General features: G+C 42.8%; 3 protein-coding genes and 1 long non-coding RNA gene across 10 annotated transcripts in view; 2 read left to right on the top strand and 2 right to left on the bottom strand.

Moving 5' to 3' along the window:
* rhbdf1a (rhomboid 5 homolog 1a (Drosophila)) overlaps positions 1-1,022 on the bottom strand; it is a 28,894-nt gene extending 27,872 nt beyond the window's left edge. For 2 of the 5 annotated variants that reach the window (XM_084678039.1, XM_084678040.1), the window contains exon 1: positions 638-1,014. The gene's annotated coding sequence lies outside the window, so the exon portion shown is untranslated. Of the gene's footprint in view, positions 1-637 lie in introns of all 5 variants that reach the window. The other 3 variants (XM_084678042.1, XM_084678038.1, XM_084678041.1) reach the window with 3 other exon arrangements.
* Positions 578-5,007, top strand: LOC146253384 (uncharacterized). The gene is made up of 3 exons (XR_014731789.1): positions 578-707; positions 866-902; positions 4,457-5,007. It is a non-coding gene; the product is annotated as an uncharacterized LOC146253384 (long non-coding RNA).
* A 3,716-nt stretch (positions 5,008-8,723) lies between these two features.
* Positions 8,724-11,345, top strand: mpg (N-methylpurine DNA glycosylase). The gene is made up of 3 exons (XM_084678791.1): positions 8,724-9,452; positions 10,052-10,256; positions 10,527-11,345. Exons 1-3 carry the CDS (start codon positions 9,246-9,248, stop codon positions 10,958-10,960), a joined length of 846 nt encoding a protein of 281 aa, XP_084534917.1. The 5' UTR covers positions 8,724-9,245; the 3' UTR covers positions 10,961-11,345.
* Positions 11,346-11,774: 429 nt separating this feature from the next.
* Positions 11,775-22,405, bottom strand: nprl3 (NPR3-like, GATOR1 complex subunit). 3 transcript variants are annotated; one of them, XM_084678788.1, is made up of 14 exons: positions 21,926-22,405; positions 21,648-21,717; positions 20,262-20,300; positions 19,342-19,474; positions 16,783-16,857; positions 15,772-15,925; positions 15,537-15,618; positions 15,280-15,417; positions 14,676-14,832; positions 14,170-14,276; positions 13,663-13,792; positions 13,029-13,218; positions 12,648-12,840; positions 11,775-12,223 (listed from the first exon to the last, which is right to left on the bottom strand). In XM_084678788.1, exons 1-14 carry the CDS (start codon positions 22,122-22,124, stop codon positions 12,058-12,060), a joined length of 1,833 nt encoding a protein of 610 aa, XP_084534914.1. In that variant the 5' UTR covers positions 22,125-22,405; the 3' UTR covers positions 11,775-12,057. The 3 variants fall into 3 exon arrangements, with proteins under 3 accessions (XP_084534914.1, XP_084534915.1, XP_084534916.1); XM_084678789.1 differs by having other exon boundaries at positions 15,537-15,615; XM_084678790.1 differs by lacking the exon at positions 20,262-20,300 and having other exon boundaries at positions 21,926-22,403.
* Positions 22,406-23,327: the final 922 nt, after the last annotated feature.

The raw sequence follows: 23,327 nt of genomic DNA, 5'->3' as shown, positions 1-23,327 counted from the left end.
GATTAGAGGGACCACGTGCTGCTCCCTTTGGCCAAAATAATATAGCAGATTGAATTTCATAATCTCACAGTGATGAATCTGATTAGCCAATTCAGCAAGAATTCAGCAGAATGTAAGGTAGGCATTTGATTCCTACTTTATGACAGCTTAGTATGCTAAGACAAGGAGAAATAGCGAGAGAGGGAAGTTGTAAATTCAGCACCTGCGAAAACACCTATAGAAATATGTAGCTGTAAGGGTCTGAACGTTGTGGGTAACTACTGTTGTCTGTAGACGACTGTGGTTGATCGATGTGATAAAAAATACAGGTAGCTATGAACATTATCTTTGTATGCAGTGTTTTAAAAAGGTAAGTGTTCTAAAATTACATTAAGTATGTTGCCTGTGTTTCCAGCTGGGCTGAATGGATTGTTACTATTCCAAATAGCGTCCAAGCGCGGGTGTCTCTAAACAGTCAGTGGTCTTGGCAAAAGCAACCGTGTGAGCACGCGACCGAGGGTTGTTTTGTGAGCGGTATCCTGTCCTGTTAGGCATTATTCACTACCCGGCACGGACGTATAATAATTTCATTGCAGGTTAGACTGGTAGTCTACTACCAGTCTAACCTAAAGACAGTCTACAGTATGAACCAACTCACCCTTATGAAAATGAAGTCAGATGTTTTCCAGTGAGAAACAAAATCCGGATGTAAAGATTTCAGTCCCAAGGTATTTGATGTATGTCACTTCATTCTCAGCAGGGACAGAAAATGTGTTAAGGTTGCTGCTGTTTCTGTCTGAGTGGCTACTCTATTTTTGAATAACAACAACAGCTACGACATTCCCAAATTGTGCAATAGAGGTCCGTTTTTCTTATTCCCACGCAGTGTCCAGCGCATTCCCACACTCCATGGATCAGCCGGGGTAAGTTTCTTCTGCCGGTGGTAATTCAGTTTCACCGACTGCGAGCCCCGCCCTTGAGCATAGAGAGACGCTCTCCGACGGCAAAGCCTGTCAAACTCAACAGCCAATCCGTTTACATAGGGAGGTGCTGCCTCACTCGGCGCTTAACGGGTGTGACTAAGCAATATGATCTTCGGTTTAAAAAAATAAATTAAAGAGGTAGGATTATAACAACAGTGCCATCGTTGGACAGTTGGCAAACGTAGCCTACGGTAGTTTACCGTTTTAAGTCTACAAGTCATTCCTAACGGTGTGACATTGCTTACTTATAAAGTGAATTGAATGAATGTTACCAATGCATCATTATGAATAAAAAATCAAAGCATAACATTATATCGCAGCATTATATATTACGCCTATCTTGTTAAATCTGCTCTTTTGCCTTTCATTAGGCCAGTCAGTTCATTTTAAGGTGCCTGGTCAAAGTTGTGGAAAAGGTTGGGTAAAATGTCAACTCTAGCAGTGTTTAGGCTCTTTGTATTGTTATGTCTGCACTATTTAATTGCATACACATAATCCCATGAATTGTTAATTTTTACAATATGTTACAGCTAAATGAGCTGGTGGTTGTCATGGCCACAGCTGTGCCCCCCTGGTTTTTGGTTTTGCCCTGCCCTAGTGTTTCCCTGTCTCATTGTCTTCACCTGTGTCTCGTTGAGTTCTCCTTAGATTAATTGTGTCCACCCGTGTCTTGTTTGTTTCTGTGTATTTAGGTTTCTGTTTTGTGTCCAGTCTTGGTCTTACCATTACCCTTTGTTGCTGCATGTACCTTGTCTGTTTCCCGTTTTGAGAATAAACCCCTTTTTGTTTGACAATGCCTGCTGACTCACATGCATTTGGGTCCAACCCCACCTCACGTCATGACAGTGGTAGGCCTGTCGGTTTGTTTTTCTACCATCATAAACTGGGAGAGGAAATTATTTATTCTACCAGTTGCAATTGAAAGCAAGGAGATATTGACATGTGTGACATTCCAATTTCCTTACAGTGCATAGCAGAAATTCTTCTCATATTAACCTCAGATGCTCCTTGCCATACTTATCATTACACACACAAACCTCAGCAGTTGTCCTGTGTAACCTTGTCAGGCATTTTTCCTTAACTCCTGGTACACCATGAAAAGGGCTGTTATCAAGTGTGTGTCAAAAGAGGTTGCAATGTTACAATATCTAGGTATGAGGCACAGTACAGTAACTTAGTTTTCAATTTGAGCCTATAGTATAGTATAGTATAGTATAGTATAGTATAGTATAGTATAGTATAGTATAGTATAGTATAGTATAGTATAGTATAGTATAGTATAGTATAGTATATTTGAAATGATTTTACACATGTAAATCCTTCTGTCATGCGCAGACAGTCAAGTTAACAAATTAATATGCAAAGTACACACTGTTTTCGTCCATGCTGTTTTGTCCAAGAATAGTAGTCTGTGGATAAGTACACCTCAGAGAATAAAATGCTCCTTCTAATGAATAGACCATTCCGGTTCTTTCCATCATGTTTTCAGTGAAAGCCCATATCCACCTGGGAGCTCCAGAGTGGGGAGACTTGGATGCTGAAGGGCAGGGGCTTTCAGAGGTGATGACAGGGCCACAGTCTAAGCAGACATCTGTAGATGAGACTGCTGGGCACCACAGTCCCAGGATCTTCTTCAAGCAGGGCTCTGGGCTGCAGTGTCGTCCCTCATGGCTACATGTGTACGTCCAAGTACATTTCTGGCAGCCAGGGCCAGTAAAATGTAAATGTTCATGCCATGTGCTTGTGGATTTTTTCCTAAACAGTGAGGAGAGTCAACTGGCAGTGTAACGGAAATAGCAGGGTAACGCAGTTTATGTTGGTTGTGTTACCCAACCATAGTGAACATCTGAGGGAGGGAGGCAATGTGAGATGTGTATTGGTTTAGATCCAGAGCTGAAGCTACAGTACCACTGGCTAAAGGCAACAGTTATTCATGACTAGCAACAGATTGCTAGTGTTACCTCCATCGTACAACAGTGACTCACTGGTCCTCAGGCTTGACTGTAGGACACAGATGGTAGGAGTCAAGAGTGGGCTTAAAACTGTGTAAAATCTCAAAGGAAATACTAGTAGAGTATTTGTTCTTTTTGGGAACAAACTTCCCAAGAACTTCAATGAGAACAATGTCAGGTATTTACTAAAGACATGTAATGTTGAGATGTCTACAGGGAATTTTTGATTGATATACCATGAAGCAGCAGTAATTAACGGTGAGCTCTCCCTCTGGTTTGAAGAGGGAGGAAGAAGGAGGGGTGAAGTCAGGGCGAAAGCAACGATTAGGCCTAAGCTGCGACGCCAGACCTGTAAGAGCACTCAAGCTCCCCTGAAGCCCCATCAATCAGACACAGATAAAAGGGTTGAGCGCAAGGGCCATGTTTGACTAAAGGAGCACCATAAGATGGCCCATAAACTGCTTCCTCTTCTGTCAGCCAACTAGGGAGGAGGTGGGAGGGGGTGGGGGTTGGGAGGGGGGTGGGGGTGCATAATTTCTGGGTTAAGCTCAGTGAGAAGGATGTTTATGCTTGGGTTGAAAGGATTCTCATTCAAACAGTAGACAGGACTTTAGCCTCTGAGATCTGACTCTATAAAGGTGCACTCTGCATTGAGAATTCAATAGGGCCTAGAAATCAAATGGACATTTCGATCACAGCTTTACAAATAGGAATGTATAGGGAATGAAACGCCATGACAACAGTTCTGAGCATGGGAAGACGTTTTCACAGGTGATTAGAAAAACATTCACACGTTTTACATAAGACATTCACAATAACCATATGAGTATGCAAATAATTATTTTACTTTCAGTTCAGTAAACACAGAAATACGTGAAGGGAAAGACATAAAGATGATTTCACGATTTTATGAATTAGGACATGTCACTTTTGTATCAGCAGCAAAACAGTAGCTAGGTAACCCATATCCATAATGTGCAGACAGCTAACCCCAAGAGGAAGGCAGCAAAGTCATTTATTGGGAACATTTTTTGGTTGTGGGGGTCACAGTGTGTGTTTGGTGAGTAGACCTATTTTCCCTGAATGATAAGACCAACAACAGACTGTAGACAGCCTTGTCTCCTTTTTTCTCCTCTCTCCCTGGCTGGCTTTATGGCTGCAGGTGTGACTTTAGACAAGGAAGCCGTTATCAGGGTACACCATGACTCAAAGGGGTTAGGAGGGAGGAGAGTTGGGCCTTTCTGTGAGAAAACATCCTTCGGAAGCGATTGCATATCTCAAACAAAAAAGAATGCCTTCAGCTGTTACTAGGCCAACATCTGTTGGTAGATCACTGCTGAAGTTTCAGCTACTATTTCAAATATTTCCACCATTATTACTTTTGAACCCCTCTTGTGACCATTTTACAGTGTACTCATTTGTGGGTGCATTTATTCAACATTTTAACATTGGTTCATCTACTTTATTTAGAACCTGATGTTTTTGCTGATGCCCCTATGAACAGGTTGAACAGCTGTTTCTCCCCATCTGTGTCTCTGACAGCAAAGTGGAGGCAGGGGCCTGTGAAGTCAGTCCCGGTGGATATGGAATAATCCTGCCTCTGTCTCATGACAAGGAGCCAGCCCACCTGCAATGCACCTGACACTTGGCCTCCAAACAAGAAAGGAGTCACGTAAAACATTTATGATCATCCATTAAAAATGAATCCTATCAAACAGTTTAGAGAGGAAGCAGATGGAGATTATACTCTGTCATCCAGAGGCTTGCTGTATGGCCCCTCTAATGTCACATGACCACATGACCTCAGTTGACCTTGACCTTTCTCCTCACCCGTAGAGAAACCACCAATAAAGATATTAACTGTGATGGATTCATAGAAAGTGGGACAAACCAATAATAAAAGCCATTCAAAGCTAATGAGAAAGCATTTTAAGCTGCATTCTGCAGCATGAAATAGTGAGCTGAAGGGGCTGATAGAAGAAAGGAAAGAGGAACAGAATGCAGAAGTCGAAGGCTGTGGAGCCTCAGACACCTAAAGCTAGTATCTGTTTGTCAGCTGACAAAGATGTCAGTTAAATATAGCTGAAGTTCAGTTGGGCAAACAGAAGATGCAATATTATACTCTTGGTATTGCATGGCATGAAAATAATGTTGGTCTTTATTCCTTGAAAACATTTAAAATATATATTTTGTATTTCTGCTTGTGAGTGCTTATTTTCCTTCATCAAAGGCAAACTATTGATATTGATTTCGATCTTCAGATTCCTTTCCCATTTTTTTTATTAACTTGACATTCGTTAATGTTATTGCATTAACACAAACACATTTAAGCAAGTGTTGGGTCCAGCTACCAGAGGGAGATAGAAGCACTGTGTGTGTACAGTAGTATGTAAGATAAAGATTACTTGGCATTAAAAGGGCACATTGAAAATAATGTGTGTTGGATGCTAAGATAGATTAACAGGTGCAATGTTGACACATGAGCAGGATGCCACCTGTCTGTTTAAACATTTAGTACAAAAATCATTACATATCACACCATGCGGAAGTCATGTTAATTAGTTCTTTTCTCCAAGTATTGCCTTGGAAACCTTTTAAAACCAGTCATTCTGATACCCTATTTACTATAAATAAGTTAACCCCAAGGTGTGATGGATTCTTGTTCCTGTTCGGGCATGAACAACAAACACAATAATGAGTGTGTGTAAATGACAAAGCAGAATAGCGGTTTGTAAATCATAATACAAACACATAATTTGCACTATAAAGGTGCTGAGATTCCAGGAGGGACATTTCAACAGCAAATCAAAGTCCCACCACTTTAATTAGGCTTCTGTGAGTCATGGTCTTCAAAGATATTTTCTAAGTCTGTGCTTCTAAAGCATTCTGGTTGTGGTATGGGGAACATTCGTCTGTGTTACAAATGAGTCCTTGGCACATTTGCAGAGAAGCATTGTCATTGCTGCATCTGCCAGAGATAAAAAAGAGGCCAGATCACAACAGTACAGCCAGGCTCAGTCGCACTGAAAGCAGCTGGACCCAGACTTCACCAGCACATCTGACAGACACAGGGAACATAAGCCAAAGCCTGGCAACAATAACTTCAACCTGTCTATCACATAGATGACAGACGTTAAATGAGTCATCCAACCATCTCATTGGCTATTCAACTAATTACCAGACAGCCAGGACCCAGTCACTGACAGAAACTATGGACCACCTGGTTTCACCTTTATGAAAAGAAAGCAACGCTATAAGGGCCACTTCTTGATTAAAATAACTATTATATAAATGTGATAGTATAGCAAAGTCTACCTATGAGTGAGAAGAGGACAGTTTGTAACACAAAACCAATTTGATTCCGAACTGTGTGCCCTAATTCTAGATTGTTATGTAATTTGGTCACGCAAGAGCAAGTGATAAAAGTTACTACAGGACAGCTGCCATGACATCATAAAAATGAGCCATGCAAATATTAGATCTGGGAATGTTTATGCCATTCTTAAGTTACTGAAGCATCTCAGTTTACCCACTGGCCAACTCATGAGTGCCCTTCACCTATTTCTGCTATGTTCACACATACGACCCCCACCCCCCAGGGCATGGTGCCCTCACTGGCTCTCCTCCAGAGAATATAGCAAGAGTGCAGCTCTCATCTTTTGAATGTTGATTCGGTCATTCTGTCACACTTTTCTATAGATGTATGTATTTTCACGTCAGATACGAAAGCAGTACAGAAGGCTTGGTTCCTAAATGGACAGTCTGTATGTAAGGCTACGACATGTTCATTCAGTCCATTGGAGCGCATCAGACCTGGTCTCACAGGAGAGGACAGGTCTGACAGTTGACTGATGATTTAGAAAATGGAGTTGTTTTCAATGTGGTGACAGCTAAGGGATGCTTCAATGTACTTTAGTCTGGACTTGGTAGGTTGTTGCTTGGTAACAGACTGCAACCACTTCAACGTCCCTTGTCAGTGCATGAAAAGCTGCTTTGGAAAAGCTTCAGAGAAGACAGTCATTGGACCCTGGGACATGGCTTGCAACATGTTCCCCTCTGTTCCTGTAGGTTCAGAGCCTCCCCTCTGAGGGGGTAGTCTCTGGGGAGCAAAAGGCGGTAGGTCTGGCGTCTGGAAACACGTCTGTCTGACTCTGATGGCAGAACTGTACTGAAGGGAAAGGCTGTGCGAGGCAGAGTCATGAGAGGCCAAGTTAGAAACCAAAATCTGTCAACTCCATCAGAGCCACCAACGATCATACTGTCAAGCTGGCCAACATGGAGCCCGGACCCCAGCTAATCAAGCCTGCAAGTACATTTCCAGAGGAAAAAAGACAGTTGAGTGTCCCTGTGTCATAGCGTTTATAAGTTGATGTTTTTAATGTCCGCCATGCTTTTCCTATTCCATTGATTTTAAAATAAAGCTCTTACTTATAACTTAAAAAATCAAGTGTACTTGTATACCACAAAATAGCCCACAAGGCAGCCAATACTATAAGGACATTTGCATTCTTTTATTTTTAAGAGACCAAATATTTTGTATATAGAAGTACTTGTACAAACACATAGCACCGTACTAGAAGATCTGGAATGCATTTTATGGAAGAGAGTACCTCATACAAAAGCACTTCTTTGTTCCCTGTTGTTAGGCCTACTTAATAATACTTTTTCCATTCCCCAAGTCCATTCAGGGAAAGATTATTATCAAATTAAATACCAAAGAGTAGGCCTATAGGAAAAGTCAATTAAAAACAATAATGTTGTTTATAGATTCCAATTTTGAAATATTTGGCATTTCCATCACCCTACTATGTGCATCTACAAGGTCCACCACAGGAATAATATTGTATTGTGTGCACTGTCATGCTGACTGTTTATGTATTTTTTTAAGTTGTCCAATAAATTCGATCAGTCAACAGACTGTTATCCCCACTATGTGCTATAAAGCACGAACATGTCCCATTCTGTTACTCAGCCAGGCTGGCACATGGGTCATCACTGCCCCCCAGGACAAGTTGGCGGATGCCGCTTCCTGGGCATGGGCAAACACGAGGACTTAAGCACTATTTATAACCACTTATTAGAGAAGACTGTTTTCTTAACAAAGCTGAGATAAATGATAAGGCAGGATGAGGAAAAGAGAACATATAGCCTACCAACAACATAGCGTAATTACTTTGATTACTTTAATACCATGTGATAATGCATCTTTAATTACTAAAATATCTTATGCTACTTCAATAGGCTGCATGATCCAAATGTGTGAAACAGGAACTGCATATGAATGCTTATGACAGCGATGCTGAGAAAATCATCAGAGCAAGGTCATCCCTAATCAGTTCAAAACAACAGATATTTTCTTATTCAATCAAGGCCAAGACAAACTATTAATAAACAACAGGAAACTAACCTAATCTGATGTCACTGTGACTGCAATACCACTGAGTTACCTTTTCCTGAGACTGTAGTCTCTAAACTATCAAAGCAAACACAGACAAAGCTTTGCAAAATGAAAATAGGCGGTGTCACCTATTTAACTCAAGACCATGTTTCAAAGCTTACCATGTGCAAAATACTTAAATGTATCATACTTTCACCACCATCTCCACAGTATACCAATGTTAATGTATGCAAAAGACAACAATGTTGTGACAACAGCTGTTTTAAAACCATTATTGATTGGCAGAATTATGACAGCCCATCTGTTATTGATTATACCAAGTCAGTGGAACATAATAGGGTTTTAGTAATGTTTAGGCAGTGGTGGCTGGTGACTCAAAAAAAATGCAGAGGAAATAAGGTAACGCAGGTTGGTACAGTAGCTAACATGCTCAGATTAGCTCTTGTTCAAATGTAACAATTTTGCGACTAGCAACATAATGCAAATCTTCAACTAGGAAAATGTAATGCAGCTGACGATTATCTGTCTTTCCCACAATTTACAAATATCAAATTATAATTATACTGTCAAATCATACTGTTTAGCCTATCGATCGCATTACTTGAAAAAAGAAATAGCACTAACTGTGATTATGGGTTCACTAACCCTGTAATACATTACTGTACTGTGCCTTTAAGATGAGCTAGCTGATTTGGAGGCCAATGTCAAACGCCGATTCTATTAATTAACTATAATTGTGGACCTAAACGTAAAATAATTAAATAACAATAAATGAATACATAACACTTGATCGTACAGCACCTATCTGTTGATCGTTGCACAGGCTGAAGTTCGAAAACCAGCTCAGACAGGAGTTAATGTTTTTAGCTAGCTTTAGTTAGCTAGCCTGGAACAGAAGACAGGCGAAGTGGATTCCCTGTCGTATGCAGAACTATGTCAGCACGTAAGAGAAAATTGCCTTCAGCCCTAGAGTCAGCAGATCAGGCAAAACGAGTAAGGCCAGTGCCGCATAGTGAGAGTGGCAATGTCCACGTGAAGGATGTTAGTCCTTATTTTCACAATGAAGGGGATCCCTGCAGACTTGGAGAAGACTTTTTCAACCAGCCATGTGTTTGTTTAGCTAAAGCTTTTCTCGGCAAGGTACAGTCTTTTGACTAACGTATTGTACCCACGTCATTCATTGTAGTGCCGACCAGGGGTGCTGGTGCTTGCCATGGTTTATCTATTTCGCAGACGCTTTGATCAAAGCAACGTATAGGGCCCCCTTTCTTGATCTTTGAGTATCTTGATCTGCAGTCAAATGCTTTTCCACTGAGCTACTTCCTGCTTTAGTTGGCTGTACCAAAACATTAGTAGACATAGTCATGGTTTCCTAGCTCATAAACCTATATAATAATGCATACCTGGACCACTTTCCTAAAGGCCTGTTATAAAGTCTGCAGCCCATATTCAGTCAGGCTGCATACAGACTGTGGTATACTTCATACTTCTCTACAGTTCATATAATGTTCTCTACATCACGGATTTTACCTACTAAAGTAAGCAAGCAACAACAATCCATTAAATGTGACTTTCTCTTCTGTGGTTACCTAATTTGCACGCCTACGCCATCTTCCGGGCTTATAATAACCCCTCCCATGTCGCTTTGTATCCCCCCCATCCCCAATACACTTGACTTGTGCATTTTAAATGGTTGAGGATACTGTAACACCAGTAGTTAACTGTTGTCTTGGTGCCAGGTATTGGTGCACCGATGTGCAGACGGTACTGAGCTGAGAGGCATGGTGGTGGAGACTGAGGCCTACCTTGGAGGGGAGGACAAAGCGTCTCACTCAGCTGGGGGGAAGCGCACAGAGAGAAACACGGCAATGTTTATGAAGCCGGGCACAATCTATGTGTATTCAATCTATGGCATTTATCTCTGTATGAATGTATCCAGTCAAGGTAAGGGTACTGTACTAAGAGTGGTCTTAAAAACACCACCTCATAAAACCGCACGAAGCAGTTGTAATGATGTTACAGAGAAATGAAGTCTTATCTGTTGGAAAACCACCTCATTAAAGACTGAAATGTTTCTCATTAATGGACTATATGAGGCCTAGCCTGCATGCTGTTGTTTTTTCAGTCAACATTAAGGAAAGGGCAAGAGGAAGGAGACAGAGTGGAGCCTGCTGACTGGTTGTGCATTGTTTTTTTTGTTTTTTGTTGTTGCAGGGGAGGGGGCTGCAGTTCTACTACGCTCTCTGGAACCCCTTCAGGGCATGCCCTTCATGAGGCAGCTGCGAGTGGCCAGACGGAAGGCAGGAGCGCGACCTCTCAAGGACAAAGAGCTTTGCAACGGGCCCTCCAAACTGTGCCAAGCTCTGGACATCCCCCGCTGCTTTGACCGCAGAGACCTAGCCTCTGACCCAGACGTGTGGCTGGAGAGGACCTCCCAGGCAGGGCCCCTGGACGTGGTGACAGCATCCCGCATTGGCATAGAGTCCCATGGAGAATGGGCCACCAAACCCCTGCGCTTCTATCTGCGAGGACACCCATGTGTGAGCGTGGTGGACCGACAGGCCGAGGGGCTGGCTGTGGTCTGCAGCGCTGTTCATGACCCGGTTCCGTCAACGGAGGAATGCAACGCTGACACAGGACAGAACTAAAACTGTCAAACGTGTGGACATGAGATTTTCTTAATTTAAGGCCCATGCTTCTGCTACACTGTGTGAGCGTACAACTGACAGCATACACTTGTTTTTTTTCTTAACTCTCCGATTAGTTTTTCACTTATTCAACACATGGGCATGTTTATCCATTTTCCACAATACTCAGTGATGGAATAGAACCAAGGTACACCCATAACCAGATGTTTTGATAAGCAAATACCACAGTTCAAGATGTGCTAAATGAAACATTAACTATGCAGAAATCCTTGCTATGGTTCCATTTTCCATTTTTATGGTTTCCATTATTTTCTGTCTCAACCCCACAGATTAGAATCTATAAATGTAGTAATTTGTTGCACCTTTCTTTACATGGTAAAAAAGATTTTGGGGTATAAAACTGTACTGTGTTCTTTTCCTTGATCCATAATCCTTGCAATCAATCCAACTGAACTAACTAAATGGCCAACCGACAATTCACATTCTTTACCTTGAAACAAGCACTGGAACGAATGTCCTTGCTTCACTTCAAAACTCCCAAATCCTCTTCTCATCAATTTCACAGATGTTTAGAACGTTCCCCTCCTCTCGAAGCAAAAACAGCTTGTCTGATGTTTGGCATCTTTTCATTCTTAGTTTTTCTCTGGCACTCTAGAGACTCTGGGAGAGGAAGGGGGGCTATTCAGGGCAGCCTGGGGTCTGGAATGATCGTTACAGCATGTGCCCACCTCTGCTGTGTTTACTACAACTGACGAGAGTGAACCAACCTCAGTAATTGGAAAGGTTCATCATGCACAGTCGTCAACCTAGACAGTTCCTTGGTATCAGTACAGCAGATTTCTGTAATAATTTAATAACAACACAATGAGATCTCAAATTGCAAGGCAAAAAAAAAAAAACAGAGCATTAGCTAACACAGGCAAGCACAATCAGTTATCTTAAAGCGGTAGATTATTTTTCTGTACAATGGCATACATACACAATCACCCTCCCAGTGATAATGAAAAAATAAACAGTCAGTCAAAGCAGCGTCATTGTCAAATTGTCCCATGTTTTCAGGAGCAGGGTAACCAAGACCGTGTCTCCTCCTAGACTCCCTATTCAAGAGGTGACTGGAAGAGGGAGATGACTGGGTCCTCATGGTTGGTGACCACCAGCACGCTGCGGAACTTATCGAAGAGCGTCTTGAGATGCGAGCGCCTCATGTTCTCGTTGTACATGATCTCCTCCAGGTGGTGGTGGCCTCGGAAGTAGTGCAGCAGCCTGGAGGGGGGAGGGAGGGGGTTGTAGTCCAACCAGCACAGAGGAGGAAGTGAATCAGATTCTCCTATAACCATGAACTAAGGAAACCTACCACGAGGCAGGACTGAAAATGAGTGAATACGTCTCAGTTTGCATTGCAGCACATAACTGAATAACTGCTTCCACTTCCTCTTGAAAAAAAAAAAAATCTGTTAACCCCTTTGCTTTTCAGTCAAAAAAACATCTTAATTCCCCAAACCACAAAGCAAACTGATTTATGTTTCCTCTGAGATCACTGGGGTGCTTTTTTATAGACTTGGTCCGTCTGTTAGGCTGGCTGACACACAGCAGAGGGCGACAGAGAGAGAATCTGAGCTGTAGCGCACACCATCATTGTCCCAAACCCATAGGGTTCCCATCAGCGCCAAGGATCAGAGGGGCTTACCTGGCAAACATGCGCAGGTCCTCCGGGTTCTGGGCAGCAGGGATGCTGAGGATCACCTGGCGCTCCTGTTCCGTCAGACTGGCCAGCAAGGTCTCCGTCATCCTCTTGTTGAGGGGAGAATCTCCACCAGGCATCAGCTCAGCACTCGAGTTCTCCATGCTGGGGCTGGTCAGGGTCATGTCGTCGCTGCTGGCTACAGACAGGAGACAGCTGATGATCAACCGGGACGAGGAACCCGGGACGGAGTCAACGATTAGCGGCGGCGAATCGGAGACAAAAGTACCCCTCAGGCTGCCGCTACACTGACGCGGCCTGGCACAGAGCTCAGAGGCTCACTGACCACCGTGGGTGTAGCAGCTGGACGAGGGGGGGGGGACTTACTTGGGGATCCGAAGCTGAGGGCACTGGGAGTGCTGAGGCTGCGGCCCCCCACCCTGGCTGTCAGGGGGAGCTCCTCCTCCCGCAGCCCCGGCTCCTCCTCACCGGGAGGCACCAGTAGGCACACGTAGGTGTGCAGCTGGATGAGCAGGCGATGCTGTAGCATCCACACCACCATCTGGATGAGCTGGGCCTGGACACCCAGGGCAGGGGAGAGCAGGGGAGGGGAGAGGGCAGGGCAGGGGAGAGGGCAGGGCAGGGCAGGGGAGAGCAAACCAGGTCACAGGCATCCTTACAGAAAGATAGGGCCAGTGAAAAATGTATTGTGGAACTCAGCACATCCTTTTAACCACAGGCAGTTTTGGTATGTTTCCAGCCTCCTGAGAGTTCCACCTGAACCCAAAATAAGGCCATAATGTAGCCTGTGTTCGGATCTTGTTCTCATAAATAATGGACATTTTAAAGGATGAAGCCAATGTGACTGACTGCTTTATATAATTGATGACCTACACAAGGCAATGTCTGACCAGGGTGGAGCAGGAACATTTCTGTATCTGCCTCTCAGACCCCCTCACTTCACTTCTGACTTAAATAACCATACGTTTCAGTTTTATATAGCATTCTTTGGGACACTTACCTCCTGCACAGGAGCATCTAGTGGGTTTCTAAACTCTGCCAGGGAAACAGGCAGGGAGAATTTGGCCAACATAGAGGGCAGCTCATGACCTGGAAACTGCTGGGCAAACTGCTCTGCCAATAGCGAGTACCTATGAGAGGGGATATTCACCATAATAAAGTTCGCTGCACACAATTTGTACGCAGCATTTTTGCCAGCTTCATTCAAACTATATCGGGTTTACCAGACGCATGATCTGGACAATAGAATTTATCATTACGAGTTATCTTCCTGACAGCTATAATGTGATTTCCAAACAGACAGGCTGTCTACGGAATATCCCCTGGTTGGTTGGGCTCCTGTCATCCTTGAGCTCTCCCTGGGTGATGAGGCATGGTAACGCTGCAAGCAGAAATGGAGCAGAATGGAAGAGCGAGGGAGGGAGGGGGAGAGAGAGAGAGAGAGAGAGAGAGAGAGAGAGAGAGAGAGAGAGTGGGGTGGAAGGAAGGACAATGGGACAAGACTCACAGGCTGATGTTGGCATGTGGGGACAGCATGTAGACGTTGTTCTCACAGAGAGGGTAGACAATGATGGCCTTGCCCCAGTATACCAGGTGAGCTGCAATCTGAAAGATCTGCACGGAAAAATAGCAAGGTGATTCGTCAGTTTGGCTGACTTAAAACAGCGAACAAAAACAAAAAGGACAGCTCCTTATTAACAATGTGCTTACTGTTAAGTGCCTCAAGTCCAGTAGATGGCAGTATGCCATCAGTTGTGCATCATTTAGTACCACTCAGTTTGATATGCTTTTCCACATTGAGACATTAAATGCCCACATCATTGTTTGCATTGATGCGAATGTTGCTTTAAGTCGGTGGCAAACAGCTCGCACCTGGTCTACATGGTAACTCAACCCCAATGACATGTTGTAACGCATGTGTTACTCTTCATGACATACAGTTCTCGAGACGAGACAAGTGATGTGACCGCAGCGTGTTAGTGTGACAGGAGTTGGATGCTAGTGTCACTGGACCTGTAGTAGGGCCAGATCTGCGTCCTGGGCCAGCTGCTGGAGGTTCTTGACTGCAGAGCAGGTCTTGATGAGGCGCACCAGGGCAGGGGAGCAGTCCAGAGGAAGCTGGGCCAGCAAGGCCTTCTCACTGTCCAGTAGCAGAAGAGCATGGTAGGGCCTGCGGAACAACACAAGTCATTGCCTTTCTCTATGAGAGAGAGAGAGAGCATTCCTCTATGATTTAATATCTAGCAGCAATAAGTGACTACGGTGTGTGGGTAATCCGACAACACACTGACGAAATGACATTCGACTAGTAACATCATCGCATATATTTTCATCCTGTTATTGCAAAGAACATGTACAATATCATTGAAGAGAGCGGACAATTTGCATTTCGAGACATATGTTGGATGGTGTTTTTTTGGGGGGGGGACCACTAGGTGGCCCTGTATCACAGCACACCCACTGTACATATCAGATTGACCTGCAGACCACAAGAACCCACAGTAAGACATTCAACCGCGTTAAGAGGTGGCCGGTGCATCAAGAGAGTAATCCAGCTATAGACCCAAACTACAAGCCTCCCTCCCACAGACAAAAACCATCACACACACACACACACCTTATGGCCTTCAGGCTGCGCTCCAGTGCCTCAAGGGGGATGTGGTTGCCCCCCACCCTGTGGATCTTGTGGGGCAGACAGAAGCTCACCTCCAGCCAGTTGTTGATGTGAACTCGAACCACCCCAGTCGTGCAAAGGCTGCAAACCAAGCAGAGACACGCAGGACAGCCGTGTAACGTAACAGCTTCCAGTAAGCAAGAAGGGTACTGAGGAGCAAGGGAATGTGCTGTGATGATGCGTGGTGTGTTATTACAGACCTATCATATGCCTCTTTCAGGTCCCTGGCAAGTTTGCATTTGGGAAGGATTTGTCTGAATGGGGACTGGGGGCTGCCATCTGCTAACATGACAAATCCAGAAAACACCATCACAAACCTGCCATTGAGCACACCACCACACAGGGATTGTTCTGGCATGCAGTCAGAGTTGTGAGGGCCGGATGGCTTGACGAGGGTGAGGAGTGGTTGTGTACATGACAGGGTGGGATGCTCACTTTCTGTGATGGTGGTGACCTCATCCTGAACTGCCAACATGAGCTTGGCCTCTCTGGTGAGGTACTGGCAGCGTCTCTCCTCATGCTGCAGGGCGATGGCGATGCGCCGGGATAGGTTGTGCATGCAGCTGATGACTGAGGGGTCTGCATTGGCCTGAGGGGGTGCCAAGAAGAGTTAGGGAGGCGCAGACACAGTAGGGATGGAAGTCGACTGTCACTTGAGCTTGCTCGATCGAAAATAACGCCGTCACGCTTACACTTGATCATTCATCAGTATTCAACTCGTGAGCAGCCAAATTATGATCAGTGCACATTCACTGGTATGACACATATACCGTATATACCGAGATACCCAAAATATACAACACTCACTTAGGAATCAATAAATGATTCAGTCCCCCATGCTCTTTCTATCCCCTGAGACGTACTCCCTACTATAGTCTATCAGAATTACTACGATAGCATAACGAAATGCATTCAATATTAGTTACAAATGTTTTCTAACTAATATTACACTATGTGTAATGTAGAACAAGTTTTGGTATGGGAGGGTTCAAACTCTGTATTTTGTCAAGAGAGCTAAGCATATCTACTGAATGATGTCAGTAATAAGGTGGTTGGAACGTAACACTGTGCACTATTAAACCCATGTCAGCTGTTGAAGGACACAGTGAGTCAGCAGTCAACCAAGCTGAGTCACCCAGCCCCAGATGATCAGGGCAGGATTATGCCATCCTGGAACCCCTGATTACACCCCCCACCCTCTTTCTGTCCCTTTCTGGAATTCATGTGGGTGATAACATTCTCGTCATTCCGAAAAGTTATCACACATATACACCCCACCCTTCCTAAGAACACAGTCCTGACCTTGTCTCAACCCAACAGCTCCACCGAGTCCCTATCAAACTGCATGCAGAATAGTATTGCCCATATCCAGAACCTAGTCAAATACTGTACATAGCTATTTATCTATTTGAAATAACAAACAAAAAAATTGAAATACTTGTATACCCTCAAAGCAAACACCACACTGAACAGGATCATCGTCGGCGTCTCCCTCTTGGGTGACGGATCTGTTTTGGACACCTGTAACAAATATATACAAATGTTTAGCATACATTTCATGTAATCATAAAAGTACGGTCCCATGTATGTCTTAAGTGACAATCATTTCAACAAACGGTGGTCGCATGATTTAATCATGAGGGTCTGTAATATGAATAATCATTCAAATACACTTACAAAATACATGAATCCCAAGGACTAAGTCTATTTATATTTTGATTTCCAAAGGACTAAAGAAACCTTGAGGATCATATTTACATAAATAAATACAATGAATACAAGTTGATTGCATCTAAGAACACAGCCTTAATGCTGGGGGACTTTAATATAAAATACAGCAAGGATCTCCAACCCTGTTCGTGGACAGCTACCGGCCTGTTGGCTTTTGATCCAGCCAACCTTATTTGAAACTACTACTATTAGAATCTGGTGTGCTAGATTAGAGTTGGAGCGAAAACCTACTGGCAGTTAGCGCTCTAGGAACAGGGTTGGACACCCCTGACATACAGTATATATTCATATACTTGAAATTAAATTACAGACACAATCAAGGACTGTAAGGCTGGGTGTCAAACTTGCCCCCACTTCTCATATGCTAAGTCTGGAGTTTCTGGACGGTCTCAACTTGATGGCTCCTACACACCATTTAAGATGAGGTCTGATTGGTTGTTCTTGTGTATAAAGGGAATTGTAATGCATTATTCTGGGGATTCTTCATCTCCTGAGACCTTCTCGTCAGTTCTCCCTTGTCCTACTGTCCTACTCTTTGCTCACCTCTTGCTTTCTCTCTGATTTACAATGATCATGGTAGAGTAGGTAAGATTTAAAGCTTTCACATTGTAAGATGTTTGCTTTGTAATTGATTTCATTCATTTGCAAAGTTATTAAATGCGTATTTCATTTAACCGTACTTTGACCATTCTTGCTCTGCTTTAACCCATAGAGTCAGATACCTGGAATTCTATTGGTATTGGCATTATTTGGTTAATGCTAATACACTGTTCAGTTTCCCCATCTTCCTTTAAATCATAGGGGAATTTGTTTTGGTTGTTTGGACAATATTTAACCCACTAATAATAATTCGTTTTTTTATAGCGCTTTCTAATACTCAAAGTCCCTTTACATGTATGAGTACAAGCAAAACAAGACAACAGTAAAATATAAAGACAAAGGATTGAACAAAACAGACAACATGATATTATAAAGACTAACATATAAGTCTAGTAGTGGAGGGAGCAGGGGATGTTCAGGTGAAGGCGAGGTTGAAAAGGTGAGTTTTGAGGGATTGTTTAAATAGTGCTACATTGGGAGCCAGACGGATAGGGAGAGGGAGGTCATTCCAGAGGGAGGGAGCAGCAGCCGAGAAGGCCCTGTCACCCCAGGTCCGGTGCTTCATCCTGATGGTTTTTAGGGTGTTTGCGCCGGTGGACCTGAGGCAACGGGTCGGGGCATGAAGGGGGAGGAGGTCAGAAAGGTAGGAATGAGCCAGGTTATTTTGGGCTTTGTAGGTGGTGAGTAGTATTTTGAAGTTGATCCTGTGTTTGACCGGGAGCCAGTGGAGGTTTCGGAGGACCGGGGTGATGTGTTCGTAGCGGCGAGTGGCGGTGAGCAGACGAGCGGCAGAGTTCTGGACATGTTGGAGTTTGTTGAGGACAGTGTTTGGAAAGCCATATAAGATGCTGTTGCAGTAGTCCAGTCTGGAGGTTATGAGTGCGTGAATTAGAGTTTGGGTGGTGGTATAGGACAGAGAGCGCCGGAGGCGTGCAATGTCTGGGCCCCTACAGGACCAAGCATGATTATTTTCTTTAGCAACAGGGTAATGATTCACAATGTTCAGGAGGGTGTCTCCATGTTGATAAGGAGTCATTTTAATCTTCCAACTAAATTAGATGAGCACGTGGAAGTAGAGTCAACAATTTACATTATAATAATGTAGTAGACCCTTTTTATCGATAATAGGTTTGTCTTGACTACTCAACATTCGCTGTCTTTCTTAGTTTAACATGCACAAAGTAGTAAATACACTACCATAAATTAAGTGACAAGAGACAAGTAAAGTGTGAAAGCCCTGAAGGGCAAGCAAATTAAAAAAATATTTTGAAGAAACAAAACAATTAATTTAGTGCCGCATGTCATACAAACTACAATAAAATAGTTTTTTTTTAATATATAATCCTTCAAAGAGTTTCAAATACGCTTCATGGTTTCAGGAACACTTTTTGAATTCCATAAATAGTCACCATTAGTCAACACAGAAAGTTGGAAAGCTAGCTTTCATTGGTGAATTTCCTTGGTTATTAAATTAAATTGTTTGTTGCTTGCCTTCCATTGCTTACGTAGGTAAGTGGCTTAAATACCAAAGCGTGTTAAAGGATATTCCTAAAAAACAAGATAATTGTTTGCCTGTAGGATAGCCAAAAGTAGTGACGGACATTTAGTCTTCTCTTTCACCGCACGCATAGACAAAATGGACAGAGTAAATAAACATACTCAGTCATTTCTTACCTGGATGGTGTGAGGATGCTGTAGAAGAGTTGGGTGCCCAACAAAACGTACATTGTCTATCTTCAACTCAAATTTCTTTCCACACATGTCAGATTTGGTGGCCAGGATGGTTGCAAGAATGATGTCTGAGAACCTGATTTAAACACAGGAAATACATTTGTGAGAACACCAGTTAGTCCAAGTAGAGGTGGAAAGGAGGTGGAGGAGAGACAAAGGACGAGTCAGAGGGATCGAATTATTGTTTATCTTATATTGATTATTTTTTGTTTAAACATGTCTACACATGGCCTTAGATGGATTGGCCTGCAAGGTATTTTACTGATCAGCGTTTGATGGCAGCTTGTGTAAATCTTTGACCGAGAATAGAAACAGAGAATAGACCCTCTCTGGTAGAGAGGTGAGGACTTTGTAAAGGGGAGGTGATGTACTCATGCTGGTTTACATAGCTCATGCAGCAGGCCAGATATACCATCAAAACAAAGGGATGACAACTTATTTCTTATGTTTGTGGCAGAAATATTCTGACTGTATACTTAAACATGGTAAGCTTATGTACATACAGTATAAGTACTCCAATTAATATGAATTAGATATAAGAATTAGATAGATAGATAGATAGAAACTGAACACATAATATAATTGCAATTGATACACAACAGTTTCAGACTGCAAAATGAACAGATGTATTTCCGGTTTCACAGGAACAAAACAAGTGATGGTTGAAATGCAGGATATACCTGGACGAGTGGATCATTGAATATTCAGTAATTCTATAAGGATTTCCAGGTGATTGAGGCATATGCAAAATTGCAAACATAAAGGATAAGCTATAGACACAAAACAGGAAGGAAGAGGCAGGGTAAATAAAGACAGGTGTGTTCTAAACAAAAGGAACGTGGTTTAGAATGGTTTGGTCTTACCCTGCTACCAACTGTTCATCAGTTAGTGGAGATAGTTCTCTGAAATGGGAATGGGGCCATAAAAAGAAAAAAGCAAACAAAAGAAAAAATGCAGCAGACAATTGGACAGTATGCACAACAGAGGGACATGAAACAAAAACAAACATCGTGACTACCCATTAGCCAATCAGAAAGCTTGTACCGTCGTTGCCATATAATAATACCTCATATTGAATTGAAAGCAGTGATTGATATTGCCTTTTCAGCAAATGAGCGTTATCATCATCTTGGAATGATGGGTCTGTAAAACTGACGTGTTTGATGTTTTGGGAACAGTATTTCTTATTAGACTATTGTCAGTAATCCTATGTCCACCTATCCTGACCAGAGGCCTGTTTCATTAAGCGAGTTAGCTGAATAAGTCAGGTTTATGCCAGTTAGTCTGACTCATTTCCAGTTGATACAATTCCATAAAGCCTGCTCAATTGAGTTCAAGCTCAGTTACTAGGACAACTTATGCTGCAGAACTAACCTGGTCATGGGCTTAAGTCAGGCTGTAGTCAGTTAAGTAGTGCTGTTGCTTAACCAGACGTTCCTGTAACATTTACCTGACGGGGAAGCAATGATTTACCACAGACCTTCTGGCGTGATGCCATATCCAACATTGCTTTTTGCAATGGTGGATTGATATGATCCACATTCTACCTCTCTGGCTGCTTGATAATAGGGTGCACCCGCAAATATCTTGACTACTTGAACTTGACTCAAATTAGTCGGATTGCATGAACTAGAATTGACCATTATGGAACCGCTTAAGCCTCGATTGAGTTGTTAGGTTAATTCAAGTCAGGTTTTGGACTTTAATCACATCTCTTTTGAGCAGGCTTTATGGAACAGGCCCCAGATGGCATGCTATTTTTTCAATCTTAGTCAGTGTTTTCTAACTCCCCAAGACAGTAAGAATTAAACAAAACATTTTAAAAGCACACAAACAAAACATTGAAGCACTGATATGTGCATACACACATCCTAGGACTGAGTAGCCTTACAGAATATGGTAGGTAGAAGAACACCTAGCAAGTAATATACTGTCTGAAATTAAGCTCTCCTTCAGTCCCTGAAGAAGACAGGATCTATATATAATCATCTGAAAATAAGGTTGAATGTCCAATCTATGTTACAGGCATGGTGTGGTGGTATGGTGTACGATATGATATTCTGGCTTCTGAATTGATTTACAGAACACATTTAAGTCATTCATACCACTGCTTCTTGGCATTAGTGTCTCTAAAATACTGTAAAAGAGGGGGTGCCAATAGACGGTATTGATGAGCCTGGTTAGCTTCCAGTGCACAGACTTTTTTGGAGGCTAAAGCGAAAATGTTTACTCGGAAGTCGGGACATTACCTTGAATCCCCATCTTGGTCCTCAAGAACATCTCCTGTTGTGTTCAATGCATATGGACTTCTCTGTTTTGCTTGAGGACACAAAGCCAGCATGATCAAGCACAACGAGTAAGGTAAAGCTGTGGTATTGCAAAGTATGATCTGATTATCTCAGTAGACTACACCTATATCTATATAATAATGTTAGCCGGGATTTGGTAAACAAACGTGTCCACTGGTTCGTAAATTGAGTAACATGTTACCATATAATAATGTTAGACAGTACTGTAGACTACTTACTCGCAAGGGACGATGGACACTCGGCCACTCTTTGGAATGGGTATCGAAATAGCAATTTGTTACCTCGACTACCCGAACTGACCAGAATAACGCTGATGGGACTTGTCTTTTCACCACTTTTGTTAATATTATTTTGTGAGTGTTTGTACATCGAGTTTCTATCCGCAAATACCTCAACAGAAGAAGAGTGATTGTACATATTATAGAAATGTCGAACACTGCCTGTGTTGTGTGTTACGTCTATTATCACTACAGAGAAACTTCGACTTCAACTATAGTTCCGTTTCTGATTGTACATAAGGCCCCGTCCACATAGACATAATAAATATCTATGGCTGTCGACACTAGCCCGGGTAAATTTAGAAACGCATGTCTGCGTTTGCACCTCCCGTCCATACTAATACGGCGTATTCGAATACTGAAAACGGAGATTTTCGAATACGCTCCCCTAGCCGGAGACATTTGAAAACGACGGAGCTTTTCAGATACGATGACGTTCAGTTGCCATGGCACTGGGGGTAGCTTGCGCTCTATCTATAATGTCAAGATGAACATGAAAGGTGAAAGAAATATGCTGCTCCATCTCTATAATTTATTTACCAATTTAGTTAGAGTACTTCAGATACAAGTATTATCACCCTAATAGATATGCATTAATTCTACGCAGAAGGCGAGCGTTGTACTCGGTGTGCCTGAACGATGAAAACGCCAGTTTGGACGGAGATCGTTTTCGATTTTTTTACACGGGCTTATGTGACCACATGTAAATTATTGAGTCCGTCTCAATAAATAACACAAATAGATAATTTGCGTTGAAGAATGAATGTTTGATGTGATTTCAATAGCTATGGGCTACATTGTGACTTTGTTCATTTTGCACGATGCATTTACGACACTTCCCCAATCCCAACCATAGACATAATAAAGAATAGACGCCGCATCGAACGCTACTGCCTACTGGCGCTGACTCGACGTGGGGCCACCATCTTGGAAAGGTCCGATCACAATGCATGTTTGTCCAGATCTTTGTCATGTTATTTTACAGCAAGATATCTAGAGCTAGCCTAGCTAGCTAACTGAAGCAGAGTAGATACAGGATGGTTTGGTTGCTAAGCTGTAGCCTAACATTCTACCCATCTAAGTCAATCCAGTTTGCTTCAACAACAGAAGTGGAAACAAGTAATGTTATCATTTCAAATGATATATAGTCAATCTATTGAAAACAGTGTTGTGTAGACACAATAGATTTATTTGCACGTTTTTATTTCAAGTCTCCAACTTCGGTGTTTCAGTAAGGGCTGCTGTTGGCCGTGTTGCGTTTTTGCTCCCAGCTTCACTCGTTGATAAGCAACCAATCAGCGCGCAGCTAATCTAAATATTAATGAGCATACCATAAAACGAG

Source organism: Hypomesus nipponensis, chromosome 17 (assembly GCF_054491055.1).
Source record: "Hypomesus nipponensis isolate SF chromosome 17, ASM5449105v1, whole genome shotgun sequence".
Lineage (NCBI taxonomy): Eukaryota > Metazoa > Chordata > Actinopteri > Osmeriformes > Osmeridae > Hypomesus > Hypomesus nipponensis.
The sequence above is the reverse complement of the archived record's forward strand: the minus strand, read 5'-3'. Positions and strand labels throughout refer to the sequence as shown.